Genomic DNA, 13,079 nt, shown 5'->3' with positions numbered 1-13,079 from the left:
ACATTGATACATCTGTACAACATAAATGAGGCTCTTTAAAAAAATCCTTCTGCTGACCCTTAACACTCATTTGCTTTTTTATGTTGGTATCCTTTGCCTACCTAGGTAGGTGGTGATTGGTGGCTGCACATATATGCCTCTTTTAATTGGCTCACCTAGTAGTCAAAGTAGTGCATTACTGAATTGTCAATAAAGGACATCACGATATGGAAGCAAATTTGATAGAAGAAAATTAGAAAATTGTATGTTCTATCTGAATCATGAAAGAAAAAAGTGGTTTTTATGTCCCTATAAATCATTTCATAGTCACGTTTACTCACACCACTATGGTTAGACACCAACATAGAAAATGACCCTTAACATTCATCATCACCAACATTTACTATTATTTTGCATAATCCCCCACTCTAACTTATTAACCCCCAATTTATAAACATAGGTCACAACAAAAAGTCCTTTATTAAATTGAACCCTTAGTTACCAATAATCTCGACCTTAGTGACTGACTCCCAAACAGCACACAACATCCTAGTCTCATCTTCCTTGCAAGCCTCTCTCATTCCTCACAATGCAACAAATTAGAAGCTGACATTTTTAATACAAAATATCTATAAACATAAAAAAAAAAGATTCTGAACCAAAGTAGCTGAACTATTGATCATCATTGAGATGAGAATTTTGGAAAAATATACATTTGGACCTATTTCCGGGAGTCTTGCAGAGTGTGGAGCTTGCTATGGAGGGTGGTCCCTTATATCAGGAGACCCTTGAAGTGTGAAGCACTTGAGTAGCACTTCTCTTGGATGGGGTATTAGTTTTGCTGAAGGGAAGGGAGTTAAAGGGGTACCGTGCAAGGCAAGAATTACTTGCAATAGATTGTTATGATGGATGCCAATGGTGCTTCAGCCAATGTAATTTAGCAGTGGGATATTCTGATGTTTGGGAGGTTAAAAGGAATGTAAACATCTTCAAAGTCCATCGTGCACATTGTCTCAGTAAAGGTTATCAGATAAAGAACTGCAGTATTTTCCAACATAATAACCGTGGCAAACTTTGTCTTCTCTAGTAACAAGTCCGGATTGGGTCCTCCAAATATGACGTGTTGGGTGCAGTTTGGCTGTCAAAAAAAACTGCAGCAAACAAGATGTTAACTTGTTTTAAAAATTCCTCCATGTATTTTCTTAAACCTGTTGCTAATGAACTTGTTGATTGGTTAGTTTGCTTGTGCGATGTACACCAATATGACCCATTACATTTTTTTTCTGTGTTGTTTTCTCTGTTTTCTTTCACAAACACATTTTCCTTAAACCTCATGATCAACTTCTATATCTGCTATAATTTTTCCTGGGGTATTATTTTCAGATAATATTGGTAAACGGACTTCCTCTTTTGTAGAGTCAATACCTTGCATTTTGGATTTAGATATGTTATTTTGATTTTCAGGTTTTTGCCTATGTAACCTGCATAATTTACCATTCTTAAAGGCATATACACTCGCTCCCAACACAAGACAAACACAAACTAAGGAAACAACAATAACAATCACAGCCGGAATGTTAAACCTTGCAACTTCTTCCGAATTAACAAAATTAATATTTTTTGAATACGCTAGCTTGACAACTTGAACTAAATTAGATATTTCTGAATGCAGAGATGCTTTATCTATGGCACAGATTGCAATATACGTAATGCTCCCGTTCTCCGTTACGATGTTGTTTGGAGGAGCAAATGAAAATATTTCTCTGTTTCCAGCATTCTGTGGTTTTAAAGTAGAAGCGTTAATAACTGCTGCACTGAAAAAGTTTTCTCTTAAATCCATGGGACTGGAGCTCATTCTCATTTCATATCTTGATACTAAAACAAAAAAAAAAGAATTTTGTATTATATAACATAATTGATTTGCCTAGAATTCAGTAGGCCATTGGTTTGTTGCAAAGTAAGGACTTGTTTCCATTGAGTCGTAAAAAATGGAGCTGTAAGCTACCAAAGTTGCCGACATCGAAAAGCAGTTTACGGCTCCATAGGGCCAGGTTTCCATTTAAATATTTTGTGCAGTGTGTGCCATCACTCTTTTTGTGTAGGTGTAAGTTAATGTTGTGTTAACGCTTCCATCCAACATCGGATTTCTCAAAAATCACACCATAACAAGCTAGTTGCTATGGTAACCCGACCTTACACTATAATATTTACCGTTTAATGTCTGCGCACCTTACCTGTGATCACCTCTAAAGAGAAACGGAAACAAAGATACACTTATTCATAATACATATTTTTTTAACTATAAGCAAATACTTCTTTTTATAATAATTATATTTCTAATTACATAAATATGTAATATTTATTGCTGTCCTAGGCATAGGTCTAGTTTGAATTTTTGTAGATATGTGCTTGCATCTATTTTTATATGTAAATGCATATTGATCTTTTTATAAGGACTATTCAACAATAAATAGTACCTTTTACAAATTTTGTTTACATTGAATCTCTTGCATTATGTAAATGGGGATTTGGTTGAGCTGGGTGTATTTTTTCTCTCCAATTATATCAACAGCCTCCAACAGTGTATTGATGATTTGCGCTTTCATTAGAAACCTGGTCTAAATAAGCGCTTACGAGCTTCTAATACCACCAGCATATTTATCAGTTTGCGACCTTGCACAAACCTAATTACTGCTCAATGGAAACGAGCCCTGAGTTGGTTAAAAACATACAGTGCTGCATATTTCTCAAAGTGTATATTATTATTATTATCGGTTATTTGTAGAGCGCCAACTTAAAGCGTCAGTAAATGTTAAAACATTTGCACTATATATATATAGCTATAAAGAACATTTGTAACTGCCTTATAAAAAGATTTATTACCTTTAAAACTGCCCAATAAGGTTTACCCAGGGTACCCATAAGCGCACACCTTTTTTGTTATATTCAATAACAAATAGTACAGCCAATGAGAAGGCTGCTGCCCTTTCTGTTACCCTCGCTCCTGAGACACATGTCCCCATATGGGTAGTTGTATCATTCCACCATTAGGAAGTCATGCAGACAAGCAGAGAGGAATACACGCACAAAAAAGCTAATAGCACAGTCTGTGATCTTCCAGTTGGCAGAAATAACTGAGCTGGCTTAGAGGTGGCCTGGAGAGTGGGTTTTAAAGGTAATATTTTCCTATTGCTATAGCAGCTATAAGTGTAATTTAGCATCCATCCCAAACTCTAGAATATATTGAAATACATATATATAAACAGAAGTCCCATAGGAAACAATTAAAGAGACGGTAACAGCTATGTGTGCATAAAATTAAACAGGCCTACAGAAACTCTGTAAGCTGCTTGTGATGTGTAACATAGAGAGAGCTATCAAATGTGATCTTCTATGGAAGTCTCCAGGTTTCTATATTGTGGTGATCTTTATCTACTTCCATTGATATAAAACCTCAGCCCTTTTAATTGCTCCATAAATGAATCATCTAAATGGCAAAATAAATAACTGTGTCAACTAGTTGTAAAAAAGGAGGCATAAAGAGGACACAATATGTATCTGACTAATGTGATTACTAACCGGTTCCCTGGTCATAATTGTCCCCAGGTGCTGTCCAAGACAACCATACATAACCATTTTCCATTTTTGCATCAAGGTCTGTTATTCTACAGGGAGGAAACATATCAGTAGTTGTCTGATGAGAGACATTTGTCACGCTACCGCTTCCTGAAGTGACAGTTCTTCTAAAGCTTTGTATAGTGCTTTCAGCCTCACTTGCTAGAGGCCTTGGTGGATTCATATTGATTGTACCTGCAATAAAAGGAGAAATCCTGTAAAAATGTGTAGCTGATTGACAAAATTCAAAATAATTGATAGTCATTAATATTAAAAATGTAAATACAAAAACATGTATATATTTTGTTCTTGACCCTCTAAAATGCTGCACAGTGATTTATTAGTGCAGGAGTTCACATGTGTCCTTAAAGGGACATTAAACCCTTTGAGGTAGTACTATAAAATTATAAATTATATATATAAACTCTTCAATAAACTTGATTTATTTTGTCCTCTTTTCCTGTAATTGCATTCTAAAATTGTGAGTGTTTCAGTTCCCGTCAGAAATTGAAGTGTTATATTCCACACAGCCATTGGCTGCACACTCTAGTGACCTATTTATTACTGTCCCTAATTGGCCACAGCAGAGAAGGTAACCTAAGTTACAACATGGCAGCTCCCATTGTTTTATAGACACTAAAACTTTACACTTATTTCTTAGTCAATATTTAAACAGCTAATGAAACTTTACAAAATATATCTACATGTTTTTCTCAGACTAATCTTTTCTTCTTCATTCATTCTATCTAGCAATTAGTGTTTAATGTCCCTTTAATTAGCCACAGCAAATGAGATAAGATGCAGATACTCAATAGGCTACATGGGTTACAAAACAATGCAGATAGTTGGATAGCTATATGAAACAATTACTTTAACATGCTTTTAAGGAACAACTATATTTCCTCTCTCATCTCCAAATATTCACCATCCCGCCCTCTTCGATCAACCTCTGACCTACGCCTCTCCACTCCTGTTATCTCTACATCCCATTCCCGTCTCCAAGACTTCTCACGTGCTGCTCCTGTCCTCTGGGACTCTCTACCCCGCCCCATAAGACTCCAACCTTGTATAGCTTTAGACGCTCATTGAAAACCCACCTATTCAGAGAGGCTTACCATCTCTCCTTCATCTCTCATCCTAACCAAAATAATTATTTAACTGCCTGACTCACTGCTCCAACTACAATCCATGTAACAAGCTACCCCAACCTTATGTCTCTGCACCCTAAACCTGTAGACTGTGAGCTCTCCGGAGCAGGGCCCTCTTCCTCCTGTACTCGATTTCATTAGTTTTGTTATATATTTTATCACAAATCCTTGCCATTGTATACCGTTATCACTGTACCCAGCGCTACGGAATTTTGTGGCGCTATACAAATAAATGATAATAATAATAACATGTGATTATAACTTTACCAAACAAAGCAACATGATCACCTTTTGAACACTAGAGATAAGGTAACATACTAAAAAAACCTTTCAAATGTTTTCCCACCATATTGTTATTGAGCAGTGTGTGTGTGCGCTGGGCTTACCATTCTCTATGTACCCAGGAATATACATAGAGCGACTGATTTTCACAGGTATAAGAGTTGCAGTGTCTTCCCATTCAACGTCAACATTTACTGAGAATCTGCCATTTTGTGTGAAAGAGAATAAATATTTTGAATATACTCCATCGTCCTTGGCAACATCAGCACCTACATATAAACACACAGGACAGTCATGTAAAAGTGCTATATTATGTTGGAATGTGGTTTACCAGTTGGCTGTACCATGGTTACTAGTAGTAATGTACATTTTGCAATAACACATTAAATTTAAACAATAGTACCACATAAATTCAGGTATTAAAACCCAATAATAATTAGTTTGTGATACTTTTCTCATTTTATTTTGGTTGTCAACATACAAAGTGAATAAGAGTAACAACTGTAGATATAGACAAGTAATTAATACATGTTTGATGAAAGGGACAGTAAAGTCAAAATTAAACTTTCATGATTCAGATAGGGCAGGCAATTTTAAACAACTTTCCAATTTACTTTGATCATCAAATTTGCATTGTCCTCTTGGTATTCTTTGTTGAAAGCTAAACCTAGATAGGCTCATAAACCGATTTCTAAGCCCTTGAAGGCCAAATCTTATCTCAGTGAATTTCGACAATTTTTCACAGTTAGACAGTGCTAGTTCATGTGGGCCATGTAAATAACATTATGCTCACTTCCATGGAGTTATACATGAGTCAGTATTTATTGGCTAAAGATGCAAGTTTCTAAAAAGCACTGAGATAAGGGGGCAGTCTGTAGAGTCTTAGATACATACAACGTAATCACAGAGGTAAAAACAATGTATTAATATAACCATGCTGGTTATGCAAAACTGGGGAATGGGTAATAAAGGGATTATCTATCTTTTAAAACAATACAATATTAAGATAAGATCCAAGTAGAATCTTTCCACTGTTCTTAGGAAACGTGCTTAGCAGCATGTCCAGATTGCATGAAAAGTTACACAGCATAAAACAGCACCTCAAAATAGTTATAAGGGACCATATTGTCTTTAAATTACTGTGCACTTTGTGCACAATAAATAAGGGTGTTTACAACTCACCTTTTCTAAAGTTAATATTCAAAACATTTTGTCCCCAAAACAGCCCCTTGTTGGCTCCTCATAGCCCGCCTGGCAGACGCTGCATTTTATTTTAAACTGTGTAACAGTGTTGTCGGCAAATCACAAACCAATCAATAGCACTGTTAACATTACTGTAGCACACTCCTGTGCTGTGTAAATATGACAGCTGCTTTAAAGACACTTTTTAATTCACTTCTATTTTCAAATGTGCTTTGTTCTTTTAGTATCCCTTGTTAAAAAAGAATATGCACCTACCCCACACTAGTGGGAGCTAGCTGCTGATTGGTGCCTGCACACAGTTGTCTATTGAGATTGGCTAACTAGCTGTGTTCAGCTAGCTGCCAATGTTTGTTCAGCAAAGGATAACAAGAGAATGAAGCAAATTTGATCATAGAAGTAAATTGGAAAGTTGATTAAAACTGTATTTTCTATCCAAAACACAAAAGAACATTTTGGGGTTTCCTGTCTCTTTAAATACTCGACTATCCAGTTGAATACAGGACACCTAGCAACCCTTAGAGCATTTCATGTCTTTAGTTTAGAAAATGGTAGCGGTTAAAAGGCAGCAGGCAGCTCTTTTGTTCTTGCTACTGGAAATAAGGGTTTATTTTGGTTCCTAATCTAATCATGGTTTATGAGCTCATGAAATTCTAAAAAGGGCTAACTGCTTGTGCTGCAAGTTAATTAGTAACTAGTACTCATATGACAAAGACCTGTTTTCATTTTAACACTAAACTGAAATATTACATCAGTGGGACTGCTAAAGTCATTTTATGGTAAATATTCTTTCAGCTAAAGAGCTATTCTGCTATCAAACATGACCTCAAGACCTCATTCTTCAACATTCTCGTTATGGTAACTTTAAGTAAATAGAAACAAACAAAAAACAGACAAACAATCACCTGGATTATTAGTTTTGCTTTAGGCTTAAAAAGCAGCGTTGGCCGGTCCTAACGCTGCTTTTTAACGCCCGCTGGTATTACGAGTCTTTCAGGTACAGGTGTACCGCTCACTTTTTTGGCCAGACTTGGCAATACCGCAAATCCATTAACGTAAATTGCGTATCCTCTTTTTTCAATGGGACTTGCAAAGCGCCGGTATTACGAGTCTGCCAAAAAGTGAGCAGTAGACCTTCTCCTGTCAAGATTGGTACCGCATTTTAAAGTCAGTGGTAAGGGTTTTACACTACAAAGCCGTAGCATAAAACTCCTAACTAAAGTGCTAAAAAGTACACTAACACCCATAAACTACCTATTAACCCCTAAATCGAGACCCTCCTGCATCGCAAACACTAAAAGAAAATTTTTAACCCCAATTCTGCCGAATCAGACATCGCCACCACTATAATAAATATATTAACCCCTAAACCGCCACACTCCCGCCTCGCAAACATTAGTTAAATATTATTAACCCCTAATCTGCCGTCCCTAACATCGCTGACACCTACCTACAATTATTAACCCTTAATCTGCCGCCCCCAACGTCGCCACCACTAAACTAAAGTTATTAAACCCTAAATCTAAGTCTAACCCTAACCCCCCCTAACTTAAATATAATTAAAAGAAATCTAAATAAATATTCCTATCATTAACTAAATTATTCCTATTTAAAACTAAATACTTACCTATAAAATAAACCCTAAGCTAGCTACAATATAACTAATAGTTACATTGTATCTAGCTTAGGGTTTATTTTTATTTTACAGGCAAGTTTGTATTTATTTTAACTAGGTAGAATAGTTACTAAATAGTTATTAACTATTTAATAAACTACCTAGATAAAATAAAGACAAATTGACCTGTAAAATAAAACTAACCTAAGTAACACTAACACCTAACACTACACTATAATTAAATTATTTCCCTAAATTAAATACAATTAAATACAATTAAATTAAATTATCTAAAGTACAAAAAAAACACTAAATTACAGAAAATAATAAACAAATTACAAGATTTTTAAACTAATTACACCTAATCTAATCCCCCTAACAAAATAAAAAAGCCTCCCCCCAAAAAATTAAAAAAGCCCTACCCTACACTAAATTACAAATAGCCCTTAAAAGGGCCTTTTGCAGGGCATTGCGCCAAAGTAATCAGCTCTTTTACCTGTAAAAAAAATTACAAATCCCCCCCAACATTAAAACCCACCACCCACACAACCAACCCTACTCTAAAACCCACCCAATACCCCCTTAAAAAAACCTAACACTAACCCCTTCAAGATCACTTTACTGGGAGAAGTCTTCATCCAACCGGGCCGAAGTCCTCAACGAAACTGAGAGAAGTCTTTATCCAAGCCGGGCGAAGTGGTCCTCCAGACGGGCAGAAGTCTTCATCCAGACGGCATCTTCTATCTTCATCCATCCGGCGTGAAGCGGGTCCATCTTCAAGACATCCGATGTGGAGCATCCTATTCATCCGACGGCTAAAACGCAATGTTGGGGGCAGCAGATTAGGGGTTCATAAGTATAATGTAGGTGTTCTCGATGTCGGGGGTGGCAGATTAGGGGTTAATAAGTATAATGTAGGTAGCGGCGATGTTGGGGGCGGCATATTAGGGTTAATAAGTCTAAGATTAGGGGTGTTTAGACTTGGGGTTCATGTTAGGGTGTTAGGTGTAGACATAAATTTTATTTCCCCATAGGAATCAGTGGGGCTGCGTTAGGAGCTAAACGCTGCTTTTTTGCAGGTGTTAGACTTTTTTTCAGCCGGATTCCTATGGGGAAATCGTGCACGAGCACACACAACCAGCTCACCGCTAACGTAAGCAGCGCTGGTATTGGAGTGAGATGTGGAGCAAAATTTTGCTCAACGCTCACTTTTTGTCTGTTAACGCCGTGTTTGTAAAAACCCGTAATACCAGCGCTGTATGTAAGTGAGCGGTGAGCATAAACTGCTCGTTAGCACCGCATAGCCTCTAACGCAAAACTCGTAATCTAGGTGAATGTTATCTATACACTGCTACAGGTCTAAACACAGTAGAATTGCAACATTAATAAATGTATAATAAAAAGGCAAAAACACAGTTTGAATTTCAAATGAGTAGTAGATTATTTTCTGACAAATGTCAAGTTAGTTACATTTTCCTTCTTAATGCATCATGTGACAACCATCAGCCAATCACAAAATGCTTATACGTATAGCCTGTGAATTTTGCACATGCTCAGTAGGAGCTGGTGCCTCCGCAAGTTTGCATATAAAATGATTGTGCACATTTAGTTAATGGGAGGGAATTGGAAAGTTGTTAATTTTGTTTGACTTGACGGTCCATTAAAGGGATACTAAACAGTTTGTTTAATTGGTGTAATAAAAAAAACATTAAGCAGTGAGTTATAGTTAATATAAATCATTGCATTAAGTATTATTCATAATTTTAAATCATTTTACCTATTGTTTATTTATTTTTAACTTAATTTGTGCTGGGTCTATTACTTCCTGTCACAGCCCTATAAGGGGGATGGGGTCTCTACAGGAAGGCTTATCTAGCTTGTTGGTACAAATCTTCTAGAGTAACTTGAGCTGGATTACTAATAAGGTAGTGCTAGAGACACAATAAGTCTGTTTTGCTCATGCTCAGAAGATGCAAAATGAAACTTATGTTTCAAAAATGTCTCATCTTTTACATCCCTGAGGGCATTGGCTACAATGAGAAATTCTGTTTTATTTTTAATTTGATTTAACATATTTGTTTTTACTAAAGGAGCACTGTTTTGTATCCCTTTACAAATCACTCTGCAAGGAGCTAATTAAACAAATACGACCAGTGAAAGTTCCAAATGATAACATTTAAAGGTACAAGTCCCAATATCTGCTGGCTACTATTAAACACTGAGGTGTGTATGTAACAAAGGCTATACCGCCTTCAAATTAACAATGGTATAGGGTGATCAACCTTTTATAAATACATTCACTAAATTGCTCATTCATTTTTCACAATAAACTAATATAGCACAGGCCTGGTCCTTTTTTTTATTTTATTCTTTTTTTTAAGGTTTTTAAAACATAAAACAATAGTAAATAAGAGTAAAAGAATAATCAGAACATATGACAATATGTATACCTTGGTTATAAGAGACAGAGAGATAGCAAAGTCTGCTAATACATGCTAAAGTTGGAAAAATAAATCAATACCTGGAAAAATATAGATCAAATATTAACATTTTAGAATATGAATTTAAAAAAGAAAACAAAAACAGCCTGAAAGTCGGAGGAGCAGATTAGACATTGTCAGTCTGCGATAATGAATCAGATTACAAGTGGATCGCTAAATATCACTTTCATAAAAGCGATATTTGCACTCCACCGTGTAATACCAGCGCATGCTAATGTGCGCTGGTATTACAAGTTTTCATCAATGCAAACACGAGCTCACGTTCACATTGCTGGGAAACATTGTGATCACGAGAGAGCGTTTCCATAGGGTCCAATGGGAGCCTCGTTCTGATGCCGTCATACACGGCACAGAACCAAAAACTGCAAAGGGGGTATGAAGTGCAGCGATGGCAGCACATATAAATATATATGTTTATGATTAGATACATATATATTAATGTGTTTGTATGTACTGTATATACATATATATTAATGTGTTTGTATGTACTGTATATACATATATATTATTGTGTTTGTATGTACTGTATATACACATATTAACACATAAATATATAGGTATATAAGCATATACATATATATTTACTGGGAACACACAGTTCCCATATTCCCAGGGTTGCCCCCTGCCCCGGTTTCACCAAGACAGTCCCGGTCTGAGGCTCTGTGTCCCGGAACTAGCTTCAAATGCCCCGGGCTAAGCGCTCCTCTGGCGCAGTGAGCAGACTTTACAAAACATTAGCTGGCCAGAGGAGCGCTTAGCCTGGGGTTACAAGTTGTACAACAGGTGGGTGGAGTCTCCAGGATAGAGTGAGACGGAGATTGGTGTGGGATTCTGGGACGGACAGTGGGAGGGGAGAAGAGGGTCATTGTCACATCCGGCTGCAGCTGAAGCCCTAAAAACTTAGTTTATGGAGCTATCCGAATTGGAGGAGCGGCTAAAGGTGCCGGCCGGGGCTCTTTATTCTGCTTCACTGTTGATGAGTAGGAGCGAGCTGCGAGCGGCAAGCAACAGGTCTGACTTCTAGTTCTAACAGTGAGTGCTCAGGTGAAGAGAGACTTATGTATGCAGGGGACAGTGACGTGATTGTGTGTGCCAGTGCTGTAAAGTTGTTTACCTTCAAGTGATTTGCTTCTTAACATTAGAAAATGATTAATGTAGGGTGTATGTTGATATGCAGCCCAATGTTTCTGCCTGTCTTCTACTGGTTAATGGATAACTGTACCAGGTTCAAAACATAAACTTAGCTGTTTACAGGTAAACAATCAGAAAAGCAATGACTTATTTTGTTAGTAAGATGTGTGTGTTTATATATATATATATATATATATATATATATATATATATATATATATATAAAAAACAGTTGCCATAGAAACAGGGGTGTTTTTGATAAAACAAATTAGTATGGTCATTTTTTTTTTGTGGTGGCTTAATTATTTGTAAATATAATATATATATATATATATATAATATACAATGTATATATATATATATATATATAAATTGATTTCATAATAAATTTGACGCCGCAAGAAGCCCCGCCCCAAGCCATGCCCCAAGCCACACCCTCTCCACGCCCACTAAAAAAGTGTCCAGGAATTTTCTGGGCAAAAGGTGGCAACCCTACATAGACCACAATGTAAAGGCACTTTTTAGTGCCTTTTTTTCTAACACCCCACACCCACCAACTTTACCCCAAAATACTGCCTAGTGCAGTAATTTTATTAAAAAAATAAAGATGCTGCTATCTTTATTTTTTAATAAAATACACTACACTGTATTTCGGGGGCATTTTGTGCACATTTATAAAATTAACCAGCGATCTGAGCACTAATTCATTTTATAAGTGTTAATTGCTACCGCAAGCTTGCGGTAGTCATATCAAGCCACTTGTAATGGCTGATTAATTATTGCACGTTTGCGGGCGCACAATAATTTAGCACTTCACTTATAATGTAGCCCAAAATTGGTAATTGGTGTAATTGGAAGAAATAATCTTGATAGAAATCAAGGAAAAGGGTGATACAACTTCAAAGGTAGATTGAAGTAATGATACATAGATCTCCTTTTAACTACTGCAAGTGGAGGAGGACCTATTATTAGATTTGTTATCTTTTTATATTTACACTTTTTCATTCACAAGTTCTTACTGAGCATGTGCAAGAATTCACAGAATATACGTATATGCATTTGTGATTGGCTGATGGGTGTCGCATGATACAGGGGGAGTGGAAACTTTGAAATTTGTCAGAAAAAAATCTACTATTCATTTGAAGTTCATACTAAGTGCTATTGCATTGTCTTTTTATCATGCATTTGTTTATTATGCAAATCTAATGTATTTACTGGTCCTTTAATTAGCAACAGAACAAATATAGCAAAGTTTAAGTTCCAAATAAAACATTGAAACTCTGAAATAAAGCTCCACACTCCACAACATGTAATAATATAATCAAATAAAATGTATTACTTGATGTGGAACTGAATTTTAGAATTCTCATGTTTCTTAACCCCCTAATGACCACAATGTACCCTGTATGTCACTGGTAGTTAAGGGTTTTTTCAGGACATAATAGCACAAGTCTAGCAAGAACACGCTATTAATGCCCTCCCTTCAGCAGGCTTTGTGGAATAGAGCAGTCTCAACGCTGGTGGCAAGACCACGCTATAAAACAATCAAGTCCCAAAAAAAGGCCAGCGACATACAGGGTACGTCGCTGGTCCTTAAGGGGTTAATAT

General features: G+C 36.4%; 2 protein-coding genes across 4 annotated transcripts in view; one reads left to right on the top strand and one right to left on the bottom strand.

The window, feature by feature from the left end:
* Window positions 1-440: 440 nt before the first annotated feature.
* LOC128641297 (calcium-activated chloride channel regulator 1-like) overlaps window positions 441-13,079 on the bottom strand; it is a 56,226-nt gene continuing 43,587 nt past the window's right edge. Inside the window, exons 12-14 of the mRNA XM_053693895.1 lie at window positions 5,129-5,293; window positions 3,559-3,789; window positions 441-1,854 (exon numbers count right to left, since the gene is read on the bottom strand). Coding sequence (XP_053549870.1) covers window positions 1,304-1,854; window positions 3,559-3,789; window positions 5,129-5,293 — 947 coding nt within the window. The 3' untranslated portion in view covers window positions 441-1,303. The remainder of the gene's footprint in view (window positions 1,855-3,558; window positions 3,790-5,128; window positions 5,294-13,079) is intronic.
* The window catches only part of ODF2L (outer dense fiber of sperm tails 2 like), a 168,482-nt gene continuing 166,646 nt past the window's right edge, over window positions 11,244-13,079 (top strand). For all 3 annotated transcript variants that reach the window (XM_053693902.1, XM_053693900.1, XM_053693898.1), the window contains exon 1: window positions 11,244-11,372. The gene's annotated coding sequence lies outside the window, so the exon portion shown is untranslated. The remainder of the gene's footprint in view (window positions 11,373-13,079) is intronic.

This window comes from Bombina bombina, chromosome 10, assembly GCF_027579735.1.
Source record: "Bombina bombina isolate aBomBom1 chromosome 10, aBomBom1.pri, whole genome shotgun sequence".
Lineage (NCBI taxonomy): Eukaryota > Metazoa > Chordata > Amphibia > Anura > Bombinatoridae > Bombina > Bombina bombina.
This window is presented reverse-complemented; position numbering and strand designations above follow the sequence as displayed.